Source organism: Somniosus microcephalus, chromosome 9 (genome assembly GCF_052327205.1).
Source record: "Somniosus microcephalus isolate GS21.2 chromosome 9, FLI_Smic_1.0, whole genome shotgun sequence".
NCBI classification, from domain to species: Eukaryota; Metazoa; Chordata; class Chondrichthyes; order Squaliformes; family Somniosidae; genus Somniosus; species Somniosus microcephalus.
Window position 1 is genome coordinate 103,538,547 of NC_140995.1, and position 14,158 is coordinate 103,552,704.

Sequence of the window (14,158 nt, forward strand, 5' to 3'; positions counted from 1 at the left end):
AAAGAAGATATTTGTTTGACTGTGTTCTTTTCTCTTGTATTTTCTATTTTTACAGAACTGAAAAGTGTATACACAGAGACTTATTTAAAACTCACTTGCACTGAGTCTCTCAGACCTCTGAGAGGGCTTCCTGCCCAGTCCAGGCAGAGCTTGTTCCATTTTACCAGATGATGATGAACTGGAGGTTGAATTCTGAGGACTTGTTGAACACCCATCTGATTGTTTCATTTCCCAGCCTGCAGTGAGATGTGATATTATGTTTTTAAATGGAAGTATCTTATTTGTACAGAAACCGAAGAGAACAAATACATGAAAAGGAATTTAAATAAAAAGCTTAAGTTAAGCACCGAGATACAGTCTTCTATTCAGCGTGTGTGCGTGCATCTGTACACGTGTCTGGGGCTGAGCTTTCTTCTCAAAGCACAGGACCAAAGAACTCAAATGTCCCTTTTATATTATAAAACCATTTCATGACCAAGCTGTTCTATAATACCCTCGAGTTCTTGGTGGACAATCTCATGTATTCATGTTCCTTTTCAAGTCATTATTTGCAACTTTATTTCTGGCTACAGGACTTCATCTGCAGACTGTGATTCACAAGGAAGGTGAGGTAATCTGAAGGAGATGACAAACCTGGCAGTGTTTGGTGAGAATTTATAGCTAATTTTGGATGCAAACTGGATGATCTGAAATCAAATTCTAGCCTGAACTTTGGATTTTTTCAATTAGTTCAACTTTATGAAGGTTCGTATCAAAAATCCAAAATATTTGAAATGTTTAACAGTCAAAAACTCTGCAGTTTACATTTAAAATGGGACAGCAACACGTTAAATGTTTCATAACGAGTACTTACTACAAATTAATAATACATGCGGCACAACATTTATACACTGGTTCTAGTTTTACGTTTACTAAAGTATAACTATTAATTATAGTTAGAGCAGCTTTTCAACTGCAGATAAATTTCTGGCTCTTTATAGTTCCCTTGGTACAGCTGTATTGAACATTAAATACCAATTTACAGTAACACTTTAAATGTTACAATTTGAAACAAACCACTTAGAATTCATTTTTAAAAACCCTCAGCAGATCACGCAGCATCTGTGGATAGTGTTAAAGTTTCAGTCGATGCCTTTTTCTCAGTAACTTAAGATGTTACCTATTTGACCCCGAGATGAGTTTCTGATCCCATATCCTCTCCATCACCAAGACCGCCTACTTCCACCTCCGTAATATTGCCCATCTCTGTTTCTGCCTCTGCCTCAGCTCATCTGCTGTTGAAACACTCATCCATGCCTTTGTTACCTCTAGACCTGACTATTATAATACTCGCCTGGCCAGCCTCCCAACTTGCACCCTCTGTAAACTTGAGCTCATTCAAAACTTGGCTGCCTGTGTCCTAACTCACACCAAATACCATTTACCCATCGCCCCAGCGCTCACTGACCTACATTGGCTCCCGGTCCAGCAACTCCTCGATTTTAAAATTCTCATCCTTGTTTTCAAATCCTTCCATGGCCTCGCCCCTCTCAATTTCTGCCCTTCCAGCCCTACTAGCCTCCGAGATCCCTGCGCTCCTCCAATTCTGGCCTCTTGTGCATTCCCGATTTTAATCACTCCACCATTGGAGGCCGTGCCTTCAGCTGCCTAGACCCTAAGCTCTGGAATTCCCTCCGTAAAGTTCTCCACCTCTTTACTTCTCTCTCCTTTAAGATGCTCCTTAAAACCTACTTCTTGGACCAAGCTATTTGTTACCTGTCCTAATAGCTCCTTAAGTGGCTCGGTGTCACATTTTGTTAAATAATCAACAACAACTTTCATTTACAGTATATAGCACCATTAACCTAGTAAAATGTCCTAAGGGGCTTCACAGGAGCGTCATCAAATAATTGAGTTGAATAGGAAGAAATAAGTTCCATGGGGCAAGAACAGGCGGAAATGATGGGTCTACCAGGGCAGTCCTGTTTGTGGATCTTGGGAAGGAGGTAGAAACGGGCTGTGTGGTGTTGGAGGCCACGGAGGGAAGATCTCCAGATGAGAGGAGGTCAGTGACGGTCCTGGAAACGATGGCTTGATGTTTGATGGTGGGGTCATGGTCCAGAAGGAAGTAGGAGCAGGTGTCGTAGAGTTGGCGTTCAGCCTCCGCAAGGTAGAGGTCTGTTCGCCAAACAACAACAGTGCCACCCTTGTCATCAGGTTTAATGACATAGTTGGGGTTAGACCTGAGAGAACAGAGTGCTGCAAGTTCAGAGGGAGGTAGGTTAGATTGAGTGAGCGGAGTGGAAAGGAAAAATTTAGATGACCGATGTCATGCTGGCAGTTCCCAATGAAAGGATCTAGAGAGGGTAAGTGGCTAGAGGGAGGGGTCCAGGTGGAACGAGAATTCTGAAGATGGGAGAGAGTCCACTGAGCGGGGGTGGCGGGGGGGGGTGGGGGGTGGGAGAAGGTCTCCCGGCCAAAGAAGTGGGCGCGGAGGCGAAGACGATGGAAGGAGAGCTCAGCATCGTGCCTGCTCAATCTTTGGGCTCATAGGTTAGGTAGCTCTGATGGCGTTCCTTTCTTTTCCAGTAAAGTTACAGCCCACTGTTTAAAGTGTCTCCCCATTTACCTAAATTAATGAGACAAGCATTCACAAATTAAAATTTAATACTATTTTTTACATTTCATAGTCAATGATATCATTGACTGATGTACAGTAACTGGGAAAAGAACCAGAGGTGACATGAGGAAAAAAATTATGCAGCGAGTTCTAAGCTCTTTCAAAGAGCCTGCACAGGCAAGATGGTTCGAATGGCCTCCTTCTGTGCTGTATCATTCTGTGATCTGGAATGCACTGCCTGAATAGGTGGTGGAAGCAGATTCAGTAATAAACTTTCAAAAGGGAATTGGATAAATACTTGAGTGGAACAAATTTGCAGGGTTCTGGGGAAAATAGCAGGGGAGTGGAATTAGTTGCATAGCTCTACCATAGAGCCGGCACAGGTACGATGGGCCGAACGGCCTCCTTCTGTGCTGTATCATACTATGATTCCGTGAGTAATTTTTACAGGTTGGCTGTATGGGGACACTTTCTGTTTCAGTACTGCTGGCACGCACTGGGATCGCACATCGGGATATTTACCCACCTCGAGTTCACAATTTTCCGTTCATTAATTTTAATGGACAGAAAGTCACTGGCTAGGGATTTTACAATATGCACTCCCAAATGTGTGCCCAGAGTGCAGAAGCAAAAAATTTACCTTCATATTTCTGTCCACTAAAAGGAACTTTAGAAGCTAATTCACTTGTATCTCTTTAATTCACAAACTTGACACATCAAACAATTCAAATGCTCTGAAATTTGGCAGACTTCAATCGACTTATTCAATTCGTCCTTTTAAAAGCTAGTTTGGTAACTAATTATTTCTAGATAATTCTTTGGAACCTCTGTTCTTTCCACCATTATAGGCTTTTACTTTGTTATTGTTAAAACATCCTTTGTGTATAGCTTCCATTTGTTGAATGCAATGTTTTGTAAAACTGAGTTCATCCTGGCTTGCTGATGACTGTTACCAGTATTATTTTAGGTATTTGTGACTACACCCTACTCTAGTGTTTAAGACACTGTGCTTGGATCAATCTATACACAATTGCTTCGAGACTGTAGTTGCATCAGCACATACACTGCTCTATTTAGACTGCACCCACATCAATCCACACAAAATGACATTGTACATACTGTACTTGCATAAATCTACACACCACTGTTCAAAGTCTACTTGCTTTAAATCAACAAATGATCCTATTGTATTCACAGTTCTTGTGTTTTTCTACAGGTTGTTCTACTTTTTGCTGTGACATCTCTTCATAGACATACATAAAACATCTGGGAGAAAACTGACATATACAAGAAGAAAATACCCACTAAATTATTATTTTTTGTCGCAAAGAACAAATAGCCATCTTTGGGAAATAACTGCTTAAAGCATACCAGTCTTGGACGCTGTCTGGTCAGTAGCTTTTACAGACTTCAGTAGCAGCCTTGGATTGGAGGACACTGGTAAGCCAGGCCGACACTGCTTTCTCTGTTGCTGCTGTTTCAGGGCCTGTGGGTTGGAAAAACATTTTCTGTAGTCAATTGAGAAATGCCTATTAATAGGAACAAGTACATAGAAAAACCATTTAATCATACCAGCTGATTCCACCCCCCCCCCCCCCCCCGAGACTGCAAAATGTCATAACTGTAATAGATTTGCTAAGAGATTCAAAAAACCTCAAGGGTTTAAAAAATCTTTTAAAGTAACCAACAGAACAAAGAGACAAAGAAAAACACATGCATACTGTAATATTGTGATTGCTAATCTGTAACGATAAAAATAAATTTTTAACTCATTAGAAACTCAGTGTGACCTCTTTAAGGAGTTTATAGTTTAAGTATACCGACAAAAAGACTGATCTTTAAAACTATCCAATTAAGAAAGCAGAATTTCTATTCTACACAGAGCTAATATTAAAAAGTAGCATCCAGCAGAATTGAAAGACAGACCAGTTACAAGGTTTCATACAGGCAGAAAGCGCTGTTGCTTTAGTGGTTCATCATGGAGTAAAGATCTTACAAAATACTCATAGAACACAGAATTCACATATAGTAATTCAAAAGTCAAAAGTACATAGTTTGTTAAGTTGCATTCCAGATCAGGAATGCTGTATAACTGAAATGGTAAATGCTATGACGTGCAAGTGTTAGTATTTGTAAAAAGTCCACTACAACGTATTTTGGTAGCAGGCATTTCCTTTGTAAAAATATGAAATCACTCAGTACAACCACTACTCTCCTCCTCCAATTTTTGTGCATTTTTGTGGATTTGTGAGTTGATGAATGGCTCCAGTGGGAAGGTATTTTTTGGTTTTACACTATAACATAAAATCAAGCACACTCAGGTCGGGTACTGCACCAGATAAATAAAATGCAGAGGGCCTCTCCATTACCCGAACAAAGTGCTTCTCCAGTGGGGTAATTTGACCCCTCCCAAAATGTTTACCATTCTGGCCTGTCTGACTCCAAAATTAGTAGCAACTAGATCAGCTTTAAAACATATTTGAACTGAATTTCATTGTGCTATTGTATTTATCCACTGAACTAAGAGCGCTCAAACCCTTTTTTCTTATGACCCATAACAGATGTCAAGTCAACCCAACAGCAAAGTCCCAAATGTGAATGGGGAATGCTTAAACACACTAATACCTTGGTGCAAAGTTACTGTGCATAATGCTCTGCATTTTTAGAAAAGGTTTGTCAAATATTGAAGCCAATCATGTAAACACCATCAGAACACGTTATTACATCATGAACCTGAACATGACATCCATCAACATGAAAATGACATATGACTCCACTCTCTGCAAACATAAAAAAAACTTTGCCAAACACTTTCCAGTTCTAATTTCTTTGTATGCTTGTTTTGAGATCTTTTACTTATATTCAACATACAAGCCCAGAAATCACTGTCACCTATAATAGTGTACGAATGCTAAATACATTTGTATGATATTCCTTGATCCATTATTTTAATGCTGACGTTTACCAATTTATTTTAAATGGGATAACGCCTCCATTGGAATAGATTTTAATAGCTGGTGAAAATATTTAGGGACAATGGGTCAGGATAAATGGGTCATTTTCAGGTTGGCAAACTGTAACTAGTGGGGTGCCACAGGGATCAGTGCTGGGGCCTCAGCTGTTTACAATCTATATTCATGATTTGGATGATGGGACCGAGTGTACTGTAGCCAAATTTGCTGATGATACAAAGATAGGTGAGAAAACAAGTTGTGAAGAGGACACAAAGGCGTCGATTTTAACTCGGGTGTGGGAACTTGTCGGGTTCCCCGAATTTGGTGTTTCCCACACGAATCTGAAGAGGTGTGTGAGATTGATGCAATTTTAACTCAATTGGCCAATTGATTTCCAACGTGTGGGAACCCTTGGCAAATGAGTATTTCTAGTCGGAAAGTCGCATAATATGACGTCATTATTGCTGCTGCATTTAGGGTCTGCAACAAGCCTTGCTTCTTCTGCAGGCTGCCAACTTTTTGGCATTTGCTGATACACTGAGCTGGAAGCAGAATGGCAAGAGAAAGATTGAGGTCTGCACCCCGTTTTGACGACGTTGCCCTGCAGGCTTTAGTGGAGGGAGCAAGAGCTCACAAGGAGGTGCTCTTCCCTTCATCAGGGAGGAAGATGCCTCCCCAGCAGACAAAGGCTGCGTGGCTGCAAGTGACAGAGGAGGTCAACTCCTTATCGGCTACCCGCAGAACCTGGATACAGTGCAGGAAGAGATTTCGTGACCTTCAGCACACTGGAAAAGTGAGTATGAAGTTCCCATCACTCTCAATCTGATCTCCATTGCCTCTCCTCACCAGCACTCAGCTTTAGCAATCTCTTCCTCCACATCCCACTTGACACTGACATCCATGCATCCTTACCCATTCCCTCTCTCTCTATGCTCACATTCACCAAACTATTCGACTATGCAGCCCTCACACTCCCTATCACTGTGATGCTATGAAAACAACTGACAACACACACAGGGAGGGCCCTTGGTCTTGCCACCTCATTCCATCTTTGTCTCCTTCTAAGCATCTATGCTATGGATTCTCTACACTCACTCCTTCATTCTCACTCAAACTCCACTTGTCTCCCTCATTGCAGGAAAAGAGAGCTCACAATAAAAGAGAACAAGCGAGGATAGGAGGAGGGCCACCATCAGTAGCCCACCTCACCCCCTGGGAGGAGGCGGTCTTGGAGATCGTAGGAGTGGAGGATAAGGCGCAAGTGGGGGACGGACAGACGGGTGCATCACAGCAAGCTGGTGACAGAATAGTTTTCCATCTCTCTCATTGACATTGCATGAGTCGCTGATAATGATTCTGAAGCTATAACAGATGGACCTGTGATCATCTGCAATATGCAATGTGCATGTAACCTTGACCTCACATCTCTAACTCTTTCCTTTACTCCCCCACAGGACCATCGAGAGCCATCGTCCCCACTGTCCAGGAGGAAGAGCCTGAGCTTCCAGACTCCTCAGAGGAATCTGCAACCTCTGAGGGCGCAGCGTCAGCAGAATTCAGCGCACCCAGCACAGACACTCACACCTCGGTGGGGCCTTCGGGACATAGAGTAGTGTTGTCACCTGTTGTATCACAGCTTACAAGTGAGCATCAGCAGATTGTGGAGACAGGGACAGCAGTGGAGAGTGCTAGTCGGAGAGTGCAGGACTCTGCCAGCTCAGCTCAGCTCAGCTGCATGTCGACCCTCTGCCTCTGGGCCCATCCATAAGATCAGTGGGGCTGGAACTCCAGGAACAGATGCAGGAGTCTCTGGCAGGTTTTGTCTCCAGGATCGATGTGAGTGTGGAGCAAATGGAGGAGTCCATAGCAAACATGAGCAGAGCCTTTGTGGAGTCATTGGCACATGAACACATCACCATGGAAAGGATGGCAACCTCCATGGAGGAAATAAGTCACCAGGGTATGGAAAACATGGTGAGTGTTCATAATAGAATGACATCTCTTGAGGAGCGATGGGCATCTATTGAACAGAGAGACCAGACCTTCATGGAAGTCCTTCTGAGTAGGACTGCCAGTGCAGATACGGGTCCCCATGGCCCCCTGATGTGCAGCAAGGTGTTCTCAAGCCACTCCCAAGCGCTGGCCCCTTCTGGCCTGTGCAGCTTCAGGTGGGTGAGCAGCAGCCTGGTGCTCCTGTTGCTGCTGCTGTTGTTGTTCCTGGTTCTGCTGGTGCGGCGGCTGGTGTTCGAGCTTATCGAATGCCCAGAAGGGAAGGAAATAAATGGCTCCCATGCTTCTGGTTTATGCCTCCGTTGAGGAAGCGCTGAGTGAAGGTGGCGAGCGGGATTTCCCAGGAGGTCACACTGGAGATGTGTGTGAGGCTCCAACCTTCCACAGGTGTGGTTAAGCCTGGTAAAAGTTGCCCCAGGCCTGAAACAACAAAATCCTGCCACCTGCAAATGATGACTGATCAAATCTCCTCTTTAATGGTTGACCTGCAGCGATAGTCAGCAAGCCAATAGTGCTCACGCCAGGTTTCACAGGTGTGATCCCCACCAGGCGTGTTTTACGTGGGAAAAGGGTTAAAAATGCAAGGGCCTGTTGAATTGGGATTATAAAGGCCAATTATTGCTGCTTAAGGGCCTTAAAGACCAGTCCCGCCTGTTGGAGGCGGGACTGATTCGGCACCATCAGACACGCCTGGGTTAAAATGGCTCAGGGTCGGGAACCAGGGGGGAGGGTCCCGACCCCCAGTTTTCGCGAATTTAACCCCCCACACGCCTCAAATCCTGCCTCACGGCTGAGTTAAAATCGACCCCAAAGAATCTGCAAAGGGATATAGATAGGTTAAGTGAGTGGGTGAAAATTTGGCAGATGGAGTATAATGTGGGGAAATGTGAGGTTATCCACTTTGGCAGGAAAAATAAAAAAGCAAATTATTATTTAAATGGAGGGAGACTACAAAATGCTGCAGTACAGAGGGATCTGGGGGTCCTTGTACATGAAACACAAAAACTTAGCATGCAAGTACAGCAAGTAATTAGGAAGGCAAATGGAATGTTAGCCTTTATTGTAAGGGGGATGGAGTATAAAAGTAGGGAAGTCTTGCTACAACTGTACAGGGCGTTGGTGAGACCACACCTAGAGTACTGCGTACAGTTTTGGTCTCCTTATTTAAGGAGGGATATACTTGCATTGGAGGCAGTTCAGAGAAGGTTCACGAGGTTAATTCTTGAGATGAAGGGGTTGTCTTATGAAGAAAGGTTGAGCAGGTTGGGCCTATACTCATTGGAGTTTAGAAAAATGAGAGGAGATCTTATTGAAACATAAGATTCTGAGGGGGGCTTGACAGGGTAAATGCAGAGAGGATGTTTCCCCTCGTGGGGGAATCTAGAACTAGGGGGCAGTTTCAGAATAAGGGGTCGCCCATTTAAAACAGAGATGAGGAGGAATTTCTTCTCTCAGAGGGTCGTGAATCTGTGGAATTCTCTACCTCAGAGAGCTGTGGAGGCGGAGTCATTGAATATATTTAAGGTGGAGATAGGCAGATTTTTGAACGATAAGGGAGTCGAGGGTTATGGGGAGCGGGCAGGAAAGTGGAGTTGAGGCCAAGACCAGATCAGCTATGATCCTATCGAATGGCGGAGCAGGCTCGAGGGGCCAAATGGCCTGCTCCTGCTCCTATTTCTTATGTTCTTATGACAGGATTGAGAAACTATAGTTAATCTGTATTTAAAGGATTTTCAAGATGGTGTCTATCTTCACCAAAAAGATAGAGAACAGACAGTTTACAAAAACATTGGAGAGTACACACTACTTTGTAATAATCCCCTTTGTAACTATATCAAAAACAAAAAAAAATTCTGAATATACCCTCACGTGTTAAATAAACCCCTCACGTGTTAAATAAACAGCAGTGCAAGAGGAGAAAGCAGCAAGTTTTTTTTAACCAATGACTTTCTGATGAGTAGAAACAGCAGAATTATGTAGAAACTAGCAACTAACAACAGAAAATGCCTCTAAACATAGAAGATAGGAAACATAGAAGATAGGAGCAGTTGTAGGCCATTCGGCCCTTCACACAAATCATGTGTGAAGCTACACTTCTGAAATTAATATATATTTTAATTTTCATCTCGGTTTGACACCTCAACCAACACATGGCACCTCCAACGGTGTAGCACTTATTTGCTCAAGTCTCTGGAGTGGGACTTGAACCCACAATCCTCTGACTCAGAGGTGACAGTGCTACCAACTCTTGCTTTTTCTTCTTAGGCGGTCCCTCGGAACCGAGGATGACTTGCTTCCACACTAAAAATTAGTTCTCAGGTTGCTGACAAGTCCAATGGGGGACCTACAGTCTCCGTCACAGGTGGGGCAGACGGTGGTTGAAGGGGCGGGTGGGTGGGTGCTTGGGTTGACGTGCGCTCCTTCCGTTATTGCGCTTAGCTTCCGCTTGCTCCCGGTGAAGACTCGAGGTGTTTGGCGCCTTCCCGGATGCTTCGCCTCCACTTTGTGCGATCTTGGGCCAGGGATTCCCAGGTGTCGGTGGGGATGTTGCACTTTTTCATGGAGGCTTTGAGGGTGTCCTTGAAGCGTTTCCTCTGCCCACCTGGGGCTCTCTTGCCGTGTCGGAGCTCCGAGTAGAGCGCTTGTTTAGGGAGTCTCGGATCGGGCATGTGGACGATGTGGCCCGTCCATCGGAGCTGATCGAGTGTGGTCAGAGCTTCGACGCTGGGAATGTTGGCCTGAGCAAGAACATGGACGTTGGTGCGCCTATCCTGCCAATAGATTTGCAGGATCTTGCGGAGGCAGCGTTGGTGGTACCTCTCCAGGCTTTGAGGTGCCTGCTGTTTGAGCCACGGCTGACTCTATAACTGCTGCCCCAGCTAACTTAACACAGACCGCGGCTCAAAGCCGAGACCTGGTTTTTATGACGTAATACTGTACCAGATGACTAAGCCATTGGAGGAGATATCTGATTGCTTCTTATGCAGAAATCCAGCCCCTGTCTATCACATCTGAGAAAGCAGAACTCATTAGGGCTCCTTATACCATCAATGATTAAGTCTTTTGAGAGTGGCATAAGCAGGCAACAACAGAACAGAGATTGCTACCTATCAGCATAAAATAAAATATAGACTTTACTACACATGCAAAGTGCGATTTTCCTGTCAAACAGGGGGCAGAGGAAAGCTGCAACATTATCGCACTTTTACAGCTGATTGTGGAATGTTCCCACTGCAAGTCATTACTGCCACTCTGCATTGTTCCTGCAATAGTAAATGTAGTTTTAGCAAAAGAGCACTATTTGTTTAAAAAAAATCAATAAAAACAAGTATTGGAATGGGTGTCTCATTTAAATATCCCAAATTGGAATCATCCTTGTATTCATTTTGGGCACTAAATACATATGTAAGTCACACTGACAGTCAGTTTAATAGGTTCTGTTGTCTTATACTGATATTTGTTCTTAGACACCTCATATTTTTGTAGAAATCTGAATCTTACAAGGATACCGATTCATTAACATTCACTAGGATGCAATTATGGTTTGGTACGGAGGATTTTGAAAGAAGGCATATTATATGAAACCTAGCTATCACACATTATATGTTAAGAATAGTCTTCAGTTATAACATGAATGAAACCTGCAGTGTGTAAAATTATTAAGAACACATGGAACAAGCCAAGTCACTTTCCAAAAAACAGTAAGGAAAACAGCGTTCAGGTAATAAGAGTGCTGCATATGCCAAAATACTGAAGCATGTAAAGGAGCAAAACACTGGGCCACCATGATGTGATGACAGGCAACATTTTATTTTAAGAATTCTTCAGTTAAGTAAGCTTGATGCGTTTTTAGAGTATTTGTCAGAGCAATAGCATTACCAGTCTAAATACTTGTGAAAATCTGTAGCTGCGTCCTCTGTTTCTAGCGCTCCACTTTTTTGGCGCCACATACTTGACTAGTTTTGATTAGAAATAACAGGGTCCTGAGCACGGATACCTGCAGGACTCCACTCAACACTTGCCCCATTATTAAATCACACCTCTCAGGAGTATGGTGATCATTGCTTTGGGCAAACTTTCTATCTTTGGATTCTTCTCTTAACTCAACCAATCAGAATGCATGGTTTATGTGGGAAAAACTTGAATTGACTGCAACCGTTGCGTTTGAGAGAGACCAGGGCATTGATTTGACCTCTAACATTTAAAAAAAAAGTTTGCAAGTAGTACAATGGCTGGGTTGCTCAGATTGAAAAGGCAGTAGCACCAGCAAGTCAGGAGCAGGTGGGAAACGCGAGACATTCTACAACAATAAGTCTCACTGAAAGCACTGATAAAACTCAAATTCCTTGAAGGATTCACTCAAATTCCTTGAAGGATTCACTGGCAACCAAAGTAAAGTACTAAGGGGCCGACATTTCTTCTGCTTGTCTCCCGCCCTAACTCTGGTGGAATCCCTCAGGAAATGGCGCAACTTGGTCTCGAAAGTTTCCAGGAGTTTCCTGGTCGCCTTATAAGGGATAGAACCTCTGCAAACCCTTAAAAGGCAAATAACAGCCAGGAGATACTGTTCCAGTGGAGGCTGGTATTCTGAATGAGTGAAGATGTACTGACATCCACAATGGCAGATGTGGGCCTGATTGGTGGAGTAAATCGGCCCCCTTGCTTAGGGGGTAGAGGGGACCATGGCTGGATAGGAACCATTAAACCTTACCCCCCACTTCCCCCGGGTGAGTGGGCACTGGAGTTTCTGGCTTACATGGAGAAGCAGGCACCAGAAATTCACCCATTGTAGCACATTGTAGCCTGTCCCATGGAAATTAAGATTGTATCCTCGTAACCCCACAAAAACCCGAAGGGTACCAAAACTTTTATTTAAATATAGGTGGCATACTGGACTTTACATGCATGCTCACGGTTTCATCCTCAGAATAAAATTGCCACAATCCCACCATTGCATAAACAGTTATAAAAGTTATTTTAAATCCACAATGGTCTTATTAATGACATATTAAAAACATGTGCTTGTTTGTGTTTTGTAACCATGGAGAAAATGACACCTTCAATCTTCTTTTTAGTTCGAGACCATTGCTTCCCTGGCTTGATGATGCAATTCAAAAGTGAGCCAAAAACACATCTAAATGAGGTAAAGAATGTTCAATTTAATAAGCAGAAATGCACTTGATGTTGTTGAATGGAAAACAAATTACACCACAGAACTGGTGGCACACAGAGAAATAAAATTTTAGCTGATTAATTTTTATTTTTAAAAATCTGTTTTAGTTAAAAAGTTTATATTATTAAATCAAAAACGTTTATATTATTAAATCAAAAAATGTGTGGGAAAGCAAGTTGTGCAGAGGACTCAAAGAGCCTGCAAAGGGATATAGACAGGCTAGGTGAGTGGGCAAACATTTGGCAGATGGAGTATAATGTGGGAAAGTGCAAGGTAATCCACTTTGGCAGGAAAAATAAAAAATAAAACTATTATTTAAATGGAGAGAGACTACAAAATACTACAGATCAGAGGGACCTGGGGGTCCTTGTGCATGAAACACAAAAAGTTAGCATGCAGGTACAGCAAGTAGTCAAAAAGGCAAATGGAATGTTGGCCTTTATTGCAAGGGGGTTGGAGTATAAAAATAGGTAAGTCCTGCTACAACTGTTCAAGGTATTGGTGAGACCACACCTTGAGTACTGCGTACAGTTTTGGTCTCCTTAGTTAAGGAAGGATATACTTGCATTGGAAGCAGTTCAGAGACGATTTACTGGGTTAATTCCAGAGATGAGGGGGTTGACTTATGAGGAAAGGTTGAGCAGGCTGGGCCTATACTCATTGGAATTTAGAAGAATGAGAGGTGATCTTATCGAAACATATAAGATACTGAGGGGGCTCGACAGGGTAGATGCAGAGAGGATGTTTCCCCTCATGGGGAAATCTAGAACTCGGGGGCACAGTCTCAGAATAAAGAGTCACCCTTTTAGAACTGATGAGGAGGAACTTCTTCTCTCAGAGGGTCGTAAATTTGTGGAATTCTCTGCCCCAGAGAGCTGTGGAGGCTGGGTCATTAAATACATTTAAAGTGTAGACAATTTTTTGCAAGATAAGGGAGTGAAGCGGGTGGGAAGTGGCTTTGAGCCCTAGATCAGCCATGATCTTATTGAATGGCGGAGCAGGCTCGAGGGGCCAAGTGGCCTATTCCTGCTCCTATTTCTTACGTTCTTATGTGAAACAACTATTCTTGACCCAAGCTTTGTTCTTACGTATACCATTGCTTTTCTGGAAACATCAGATCAGCATCAATGGCTTTTTGAAAAGTTCTAGCTAAATATATAAAGAATCTAAAGTTATCCTAAGGGTTAATGATACTAAAATGGCACACTTAGTTACATACTAGATTACTGCAAAAACAGACTGGAGATAAAACCTTGCTGGTAACAGAATTTGCTGAATAAAAGATGCATGACTTGTTTGTCCAGCTGAAGTTAACAGCATCCAATTGTTGTGATACAACCAGCCCTTAAAGAGTTTGAACCAGAAAACTTTCCGCTGATTAGCCAGAAGGGATTAACTGGACTTTCTTCCAAGGTGTACAAT

General features: G+C 43.0%; 1 protein-coding gene across 16 annotated transcripts in view; it reads right to left on the bottom strand.

Annotated features, from left to right (window-relative positions):
* asxl2 (ASXL transcriptional regulator 2) overlaps positions 1–14,158 on the bottom strand; it is a 291,236-nt gene that overhangs the window by 53,563 nt on the left and 223,515 nt on the right. For all 16 annotated transcript variants that reach the window (XM_085996929.1, XM_085996940.1, XM_085996938.1 and 13 more), the window contains 2 exons: positions 3,971–4,085; positions 96–236 (listed from right to left, as the gene is read on the bottom strand). In XM_085996929.1, coding sequence (XP_085853055.1) covers positions 96–236; positions 3,971–4,085 — 256 coding nt within the window. The remainder of the gene's footprint in view (positions 1–95; positions 237–3,970; positions 4,086–14,158) is intronic.